Below are 9,597 nucleotides of genomic sequence, written 5' to 3'. Positions count from 1 at the left end.
ACCAACATCAGATTTACATACACAAGTGCTAACAACAAGCATAGTAAAGTGCTTGTGTAGCATAATCCGTTTCCACGTATTATGTATTTTATTCCACGGACGGCATGGAGCTTTCCCCAGCTGCTGTAGGTATCTGAGTCTGACGATGACAAGTCACGTCAATGTGCGAATGCAGGCAGCAAAGCAAATTGCCAGGACTCATTAATCCGTTCAGTTGGCTGACATACTGACATGTGATCACCAGAGATAGTTAGCTCTGATTGGTTCAAATGTGCATGTTTTCTGAAACAAAAAAAAAAAAAAAAAGGGCAATGCAACACAAAATGGATCAAATCTTAGCAAGGAAAGAGTTAAGGTGGCTTATTTATCATATTTAGTTTTATTTGCTCTGATGGATAGGTTCAGAGCATCTTAGCTGTCAATGTGCACTTTGGACTTATATTTTTTCAATTATATTAGGCTACTTATTCATTTCCTTATGATTTAAAAAAGTCAATGTTTGCCCGATCTTCAAAATATATTCCATTTCACTCTGCATAATATAAGTCATTTGTACTTATTTTTCTGAATGTATGTTACTTATATCTTTACTATTAAAAAACACAACTAAAAGTAAATTTTGACATTATCTTCAATTAAAAAAAAAAAATAAATGAAAAAAATTTCTGGCTCCGTGGCGACCTTCACGTCGGGGAGTTCAGGCAAGAAATTCTAACCACTTTCACCCCTGATCGCGACCCTTGTTATATGACCATGTTTCACCCTTAAAATTCCCCAAAAATCCGGCTGTGGCCATTCACAGCTGTGTCTTGACACTCGGTGATACATGCTACATGGAGTTTTGGATCAAAAGAGCGATAATATCTCGTACAAATCGTGGGGTCTTTAATTGTGCTCTCGCGTGCTCTCGCCTCCAGTTAGGGTTTTGCTGTTTAAAAAATGTTTTTTTTTCAAAATGCCCTCCTGTTCAAAATGTTTCTTCCCCCAGAAAATTGAGATTTTAAGCTTTCCAATGATGTATCACACATGCATATAGGAGAATTATGAAAATTGGCCAAATTGGGGTCTGAGAATGGAACTTCAAGTCACCCGAGTGTTTTCTGCTATATATATTTGTCATTCAAATTTTTTAATTTAAAAAAAAAAAAAAAAATTCTCCGATTTCTGGAGTCCTTGGTCTTTCTTTGAGAATTACAGTAACTTTATATGAATTATATTTTAGTGAGAACCATGAAATCAATGCTCCAGTATTGTTTTTCTTAACAATGACGATAATGAAAATATTTCATATATAACGTAATATTTTTCAGGACGACGACGTGACGAGCTAAGAACGTATGGAATCACATGAGTGCCAAAAAAAAAAAAAAAACGTGAGTAAATAAATAAAAGAGGAATAAATGAACAAATAAATGCAAATACAAAAGTATATTTTTTCATTGACACAAACAGAAATGAAACGGGGAAAAAAAGTCAGTCAATGACAACAACTGTCAATGCTTTTTCCGTTTGGGATTTTAAATGACAAAAAGCAAAAGTCAAGGACAAAATATGCTTTTATAGTTTCATTTATTTATTCATTCATTTTTTAAATTTGGGAACTCCTGTGATTCCATAAAACGTGGCTTAGGAAACTACAACGTCACAAGATAACGAGACGAAAACGCAACATAGTTTCTTTGACATGTTCACAATATGTGACATTTTCATATTGTACATGAAGTACGTCAGTAGCAGTGTTTGGGTCGTGTCACTAATGTGAGATTTGCAGTGCGTCTCCCTTCTCATCATGGTTTAGGATATGGTTCAAGCTATGCTGCTCTCCATCCTGCTTGTTTGGAAACACATGGTAAGAAATATTTTTCTATCTTGGAGAGAGAGAATATGCAATGTTGCTTTAGCTTTTAAAAGTCTGTGCTGAGTGATCACACACACTAGGGTGACCATAACTTTATTTCCCAAAAAGTGGACACTCGGCCCGGCCTATAGATAAATTCAACTTGAAGTTTACTCAAAGACGCCTTATCACTTTAATATATCTAAAAGTGTCCCTCCTCCATTTGAATAGGAAAATTCAGTTTTAGTTTTTCATTCAAACTCTTTTCTTTGATTGAAATTAGTTTTTTGATTGAACAATAAAGACACAAATCTACCTCCATATAATCATAATCTGCAACGTCGTCATTATGTGATCATTCCACAGAAGTTGTTCAAAAACTAATAGCTAAATATTTCATTAAGCGAGGAGGAGTTGGACTTTAAACACTTAATCGTGATTCGTCTGTGAAAATAGTTGATCGATTTGACATCGAATAATGGTGGCCGCCTTTGTTTCACTGCCATTTACGGCCTAAACTTCCAATCCATTTTGACTGGGAGGCCCTCAGCGATCAGCCACCCTCAGTCAAAATGGATTGGATGTCTAGCACCTTCAATAACAGCCAAATGGGTTCAATATTTACATGGATTGGCCCGCATAGTTATGGATATGGAGGATCAGGAGTGCAAAAATTAAATAAATAAACCCACAACTCAATTTACTAAACGAACTTAATTGGCATCCTAATTGCTATATTTCAAAATAAAAATGAACTCCATGAAAATGCTATCAAGTTGCTTTATTTTGAAAGTCAAACACGACGGATGCACTGGACTTTCTTCCGCATTTGGCTTGACGTGATCACGTGAGGGCACTGCAAGGCGAGCAGAATCGCACCAGGGAGCGGAAGAAAGAGGACAATTTAAAAAACCGAAAGAAAATGGGGATTAAAATCTACTACACCACCGTGACTGCATCTCGGACGGTGAGTGGCTTTGCAGAGCGTCGATAAAGCTAGGTTTTGTGTTTTTTCCCCTAGTATGCTAACTGCACCGAGCCTCTCCAGACACACCCAGCTTCCTCGCTAGCTTCCTGGCGGGCCCGCGGACGACAGTGTAGCAACAGTAGTTTTTGTTTGTTTCATTAACAATTAAACTTACTTATTGGTCATGGATAAAGACGAACTGTGTAACTGTAGTTTAGGTTTAAGCGCCAAAGTTTGTAATTGGTTGAGAAAACCTTTGAAAATTGTTTAGAGGCGGTCGTTCGTCACTTGAGTGACGGGCGTTGTTAAAGAGTGGAGGACAGGGTGAAATAACCACCGACCCAGCCAATCATTTCGTGCCTTATAACTCATTCACTACTTTCGACGGATATAGACGTCCAATCCATTTGACAGCTACGAGTGGCAAATTAACTTTGAATCAGCACATAATCGTTAATGGCTCTCAAAGAGATAATTAAACAGAATGTACAAATATAAATATAACAAACTATATCATTCAAAAATCGCATTTGCATGCTTACAGTAATTTTCGGACTATAAGCCGCCACCAACCAAATTTGGCACGAAAACAGCATTTGTTCATACGTAAGCCGCAGCTGTCCTCACGGTATCATGAGACATTTACACCAAAAGATATTCACCGGTAATGCTTTATTTGACAGAGGCATCATAAGACGGTCAGAAGACCAAATGAACCCCATGAAGTTTTGAACCAATTGGCTGCAAAGCTTCATTGCTTCAAGAAGCTTCATTTGGCCATCACTGCTTCCTTGGGGAAGACAGTCATCCTCTGCTGCCACCTGCTGTAAACACTGTTGTTGTCCAACATGCCTCTTAGCATGCATTGCGGTGCTACAGATGTAAATTACAATTGAAATTTATGTCTGGGCTAATTATTTCTTCAGTTACTCTTCTAGTTGTTTCATGAATTGCTAGGTATGGTATTTGGGAACACTTTATTTGACAGTGACGCCATAAAACTGTCATAAGATCATCATAATGATGACATAACACTGCCATGAGCATTAATGAATGCTTCTGACAGATGTCATTTTGTGTCATCCGGTTAATTATCTCACTTTTAAATGGATGTAAAAGATCCCAAACGGGAATAAATGAAGTTAGTGACATAATTTGCCGGATGACACTGAATGACATCTGTCATAAGGATTCAGTAATGCCCATGATAGTGTCATGTCCTAATTATGATGGTCTTATGACAGTCTTATGAAGCCATTGTCAAATAAAGTAGGGGTTTTTTGAAACCGATATCGATAACATCCTGCTCCTCAGGGCCGATACTGATACGATAACCCATAATATTTTAAAATGTATATGCACCCGAGTTTTAAAGCTCCTGTAAATCAAAAATACTCGTGGTGGATTCAGCATAGATTTCCCTTTGACCTAACCAGAATTTTCATGAGGACATAAACATTATTATGATGAACTAAAACAACAGTTTTGACTTCAAATAAAGTGCCCATACTTATTTTTTCAAATATAATATACAGTGATACCTCAGCTCACGAACATAATTGGTTCCCAGAAAGTGTGTGTGAGGCGAAAAGTTCGTCTTCCGAACATTTATTTCCCATAAGAAACCATTAAAATGAGAATAATCCGTTCCCAGGTCCCCATAAAACATAATTTTCTACTAAATAAGCCTTAAAACTACACAAAAATATACCTTATTTTATGTATAATAAATGTGCTATTGTATTATAATTAAAGAAATAAACTGCACTGTATAATAAAGTCGTTTTATTTACCTTTGTGATGGTAGTTGATGGCTTGATGGAATGGAGTGGGAGGAGGAGGGAGGGAGGGAGTTACTGTTTGGAAGGAGAGTGTTACCGGCAAAGTGCGCAGTTAGCGTAGACTCCACTGCTGTGCCCCCCACATGCTTTTGGTTGTTAATAAAAGTGCCCACAAAAAGCCATCCGACGCCTCTGGGTGTTTGTATGCACGCCGCCACCTTTCTGGAGAGGAAATCGGGCGTACCGAAGACAACCGACGACAACGAGCCAACGTGACTCGCCGAAAACAGGTGTTCGGCCATTCCTTACTACGCGGCGAAACGTCCTACACCATGCTCAGGGCGCTTGCGCATGCATTCACACGCATGCGCACATCGGTTAGAGGCGGCGATTACTCACTATTTCTGTTTTTATTTAGTTATTTAGAACCTTTTCACAGCCTCAAAGATACTTTTGGCATGTATTACCCTCTCATACTTTTAACCATTGTGTTTTTTTGTGTTAGCTTTGAAGCAGTTGACCACATTAGTCACGTAGCGTGTTTAAACCGTCCTTATTTGATATAACTACATTTAAGTATTTTCTGCAGGCATTTTTTTAGTACCTTATTCCTGTATGCATCTAAACAAAACAAGTTTAGAGCGCACGGTAGTACTTTAGGTGTCAAATTCGACTAATGTAGGACGTTTCGCCGATGTAGGATATTTTGGCAGAACACCGGTCCACTTCTCACGACGGTGGGAAGCTGAAAGCACCGCCAATTACCAGTCGAGGGCGAATTGGTAACATGAGTCACCTTTCATAAGGACTGTAGCTAACTCTTTTTCGGTCCCATAATAGCAAAAGTACACTCAATATGGTCCAAAATGTTTATAAAACACAAACCACGTCCGCTCTCAACGAAAGGGAGGGGACGAACTGGGACGCCGTGGGCGTGCGTCAGCTTCTCGTGGCGCTGTTCGACCGCGTGGTTTCGTTCGTCCGCCGAAAACTAGTTCGTCAGCAGAGACTATATGCTCGCGAATTTAATGTTCTTGAGGCGAAAAGTTCGTGAGCTTAAGCGTTCGTGAGCTGAGGTATCACTGTATATATATATAATATATCACAATCAGTCAATGTCATTGACTATGTGTTCCCGTGAATAATGAGCACTGAACTAAAACAAACATAAATCCAGCAGGCAATGATGTAGTTTTGGGTTATTTAAGGTCATTTTCCTGTTGATTTTCAGTTACTTCCTGTTGATTTTGGGGTATTTTACAGGTCACTTCCTGTTTATTTTGAGTTACAGAACAGGAAGTGACCTGGGAATCACCCAAATGAATAGGCAGGGACTCAAACTCCACAGGAATGACCTGTAAATGCCCTGAAAATCGGACAGAATGACTGTGAATGCTCTGGTTTCGAATGAACGAACGTTCCCAGTCTAAATGGATTCGGCGTTGTGCACCGTCAATGCAGCCTTAGAGTTAACTGAGACACTATTATGGTGGAAGATTTTGGTAGCAACTTGTTGGTTCCTTTTTAATTTATTTTTTTTTAGACATTGACACATTTTTAAAACGACATCTCGATTCTTGGCAGGAGCACATCGATAACCTTTTGTGATACAAAGTATCACGATATATTACCATTTCGATATTTTGTCACACCCCTACTAAACACGCTGGAGTTAACTCTCGTTGCTGGTGGGAAACATTCATGACAGTGTTTACTGACCTTTAATTTTGTATAAAGGCACAATCCACCGCAAACATGTTTTACATGTCTGTTGGCCCTCCTTCTCTAAGCAACTTGTAACTATTCTGTAGCCGAAGTATTCCCATTCCAGCGATTTCGTTTTCTCCGATGGGGGAAAAATTGATACGTTTCACCTCCAGCCATCGTGTAGCACAGCTGACCTGCAATTTTAGGACATAAAAAAATAGCTAATACCTTAGGGACGGTATTAGGGCTGCAGCTATCGGATATTTTAGTAATCAAGTAATCGACTGAAAATTCTATCGAGTAATCGGATAAAACAAATATATTTTTAGGTGAAGAGCAATTATAAATATACCTACATGAGGAGACAAGACATTTCATCTAATCTTGAACCATTTTCAGTCAATCAATGTCTTTATTTTTGGTGTATATTGTTGAAAACAGCCAACAATTGCATCTCAAATGTAACTAGAATAAAAAAAAAGACTAATTCACTGCTTTCACTCAAATTTTTTAAAAAACTTATTAAAAAAAAAAAAAATCTTACCTAAAAAATTGCCGTTACGCTTGATAACACACATCACTTAAAAGTTAGGATTTTTTCCCAAATGTTTCAATTGAATTTCTATTTGTGTCAAGCCATTTTTAAGTTCTAGTTAAATTTTAAGTTAGTCTAAACTGTAAGTCCTGATAGGATTTTGAGTTTTTGCAGTGTTCAAAATAAGTGTATGATACAGGCTGTATTGGAGCACATTAGGGACCAGTGCTACTTGGTGTTTTATCCAGCAATGACTACTGAGCTAAAATTGATAGTTAGCATTATTGAGTTTTTATTTTACACCCTCATCACTCCACAACGCTATGTTATGTTAAAGCCTGTATGTAAGACCCGTTAGCCACGCATCGAAAGTGGTCATAATGAATAGAAACCTAGCCCTCGCAGGGCTAACGTTACTTGAGCTAGTGACAGTAACGTTAATCTTATTTATTAGTGCTTAGCGCTCTTTATTAGCGCTTAGCGCTCTACTGCTTTAAGATGGCGGCTGTTTACTAACGCTGCCCAGACGCGGCCGAGTCTGTCATTTCGCATCTAGTTCAACATACATGTTATCTCTATGAGACTCACCAGACGCTACCTGCTACCAACGTAGCATCGTGCGGGCTAGTATTTAGCAACGTCGGAGTCGTTTGTAGCGGCTGTCTGCTGCAATAAGTTTTTTTTTTTTTTTTCTGCTTCTTCCTCTACGCACGTGACATCAGCGCGTTGTCCCGCATTAAAAGTAGTCCGAGCAAAACGTGATGCTTAGAGCTGTCAAAATAAACGATTACTCAAGGTGAATAAAATTACTCGGATCAGTTTTTAAACTCGAGTTACTCGAGTTGCTCGAGTATTCGTTTCAGCTCTAGACGGTATGACAGGAAATTTTTGCGGTTTGGAAACAGTGACATTTCCATACCACGGTATACCTTGAAACCAGTAATCAGCACGTCTAGTTGTAAGTTTATCAAAATGATGCTCTTATGAGGATATTAAAATGCACTTAGAGGTTAATTTTGAAAAATACCTAAATATTTAAACATGCATTTTTAACAATTGAACATAAATTTGAGAGGCACTACAAGGAGTTTGACACTTTTTTACTGGCGACTGCCACCTCCAATCTAAAGCGTAACTGCAGCCCCTGCGTTAAGCTCGTGCGTGGCATGCATGCTTGTATGAATAGTACTTGACATAAAATACACACCTGACATAAAATAATAACATAAAAAATGCATTGCTCATCATGTGGTCAACTTCCTGTTTTTTTGGGTAGATAAAGTCCCAACAGGCGGAAGTCATGCGCATCCTGGACAGCAAAAGCATCACGTACGAGCTGGTGGACATCTCGGTGGGAGGTGAGATGCGCGACGAGATGCGCAAAAAAGCGGGCAACCCGACAGCCGTCCCGCCGCAGCTCTTTAATGAGGACCAATACTGCGGGGTGAGAAAATCCAAAATCCGATCACAAAAGAAATTTCGTTTTAGACGAAGACTCAAATGTGATCGTGACATTCCTACATAATGCATTCAGTGTAGCATGGTTTTCCTCTAATTTCTCGTGTCTGCAGGATTACGAAATGTTCTCCGAGGCGGTGGAGGCGGACACGGTGGACCAGTTCCTGAAACTTGCGTGAATCATACGCCTCCACCACACTGAAGCCCCCCTCTGACACCGACTCTCATCAAATGCCATATTGAAGAATGCCAAATATCCTCATTATTTGTTTTTGTTTCAGCATAGGTGTCAACCAAACATGTCTTAAAATGAACCCACAAATTACCATCATCATTCAGATGTGGTCTTGGTCTTGAAGCCTTCATATCTGTACATTCCCACCTTGCACTTAATACAAATATGTTAATGATCCATGAGAGAAAAAATGTGAATAGGATAATTGGCAACCATTTTAGGTTCCATTACCACTTTGACTGAATTTGAGGATGCGTCCCCAATATTTCAAGCATCCTTGCTGTTCGTTTGTCTGTTAGACAGGCCAAAAATGTGAAGAAAAAAAAACGTTGTTACAGTTCTGAATGTCACAAGAAGTGTGTTAAATCCCATCTTATTTCCACTTTGTTGTATCGTCGATCGAAAAGGACCAAAAAGAGACCACTTGTAGTGTTTGACTATGTAGCTGGTCCTCAATGACCATTGTAGGATCTCATGCACTGAAACGGTAACACAGTATACTAGGCTGGTGTGTTTCAATGGACCTGTCATCGCATGGGGAAATACGAGGGCCTCATTCTTTTTTGCTCGCTTGTGCGTATTGACTTTCTGATGATAGGTAGATATACATTTCAACATGATTCTAAGTCGCACGATTTGGGATATGGCGCAAGGACGAGTCAATTGTTCACAATGTTTGTGCACTTGTTTTGTATCTACGTACGGTTGTTTGCGGACGTGCGTGCTATGTTCCGATCACATTCCATGTCTGAGTTCTTTGCTTTGTGTTTGGACCAATTCCCCTTGGCCAAAATGAGAACAAGTAGAAGAAAATAGGGAATACAATGCTGTTATCTTCCAAGAAGATTGTGATGTATGGGCTGCAAAAATAAAAATGAAGTTGAATCAAGTTCTTTTGATGTGTTTTTTTTTTCCCCTAGTTTTGCAATCTTTTTATGACCTTAAAGTCGTTGGAAGGAATTTAGTTTCCTTAGTTTGACTGTTATTGGTGTTATTTCTAAAGTTATGATATGGTCACTGTAAAAACAATTCGTTTTTAAAGAAACTGGGTCGTCAATGCTAGCCAATGAGTTCAAT

The 9,597-nt window shown here is 38.8% G+C and overlaps 1 protein-coding gene across 1 annotated transcript; it reads left to right on the top strand.

Moving 5' to 3' along the window:
* The first annotated feature begins 2,640 nt into the window (after positions 1 to 2,640).
* On the top strand, positions 2,641 to 9,409 carry sh3bgrl3 (SH3 domain binding glutamate-rich protein like 3). The gene is made up of 3 exons (XM_057827771.1): positions 2,641 to 2,804; positions 8,104 to 8,271; positions 8,399 to 9,409. The coding sequence occupies exons 1-3, from the start codon at positions 2,760 to 2,762 to the stop codon at positions 8,462 to 8,464; spliced, it is 279 nt and encodes a 92-aa protein (XP_057683754.1). The 5' UTR covers positions 2,641 to 2,759; the 3' UTR covers positions 8,465 to 9,409.
* The last annotated feature ends 188 nt before the right edge of the window (positions 9,410 to 9,597 follow it).

Source organism: Corythoichthys intestinalis, chromosome 22, assembly GCF_030265065.1.
Source record: "Corythoichthys intestinalis isolate RoL2023-P3 chromosome 22, ASM3026506v1, whole genome shotgun sequence".
Lineage (NCBI taxonomy): Eukaryota > Metazoa > Chordata > Actinopteri > Syngnathiformes > Syngnathidae > Corythoichthys > Corythoichthys intestinalis.
Note: the sequence above shows the minus strand (reverse complement) of the source record. Positions and strands in the feature narration are given on the sequence as shown.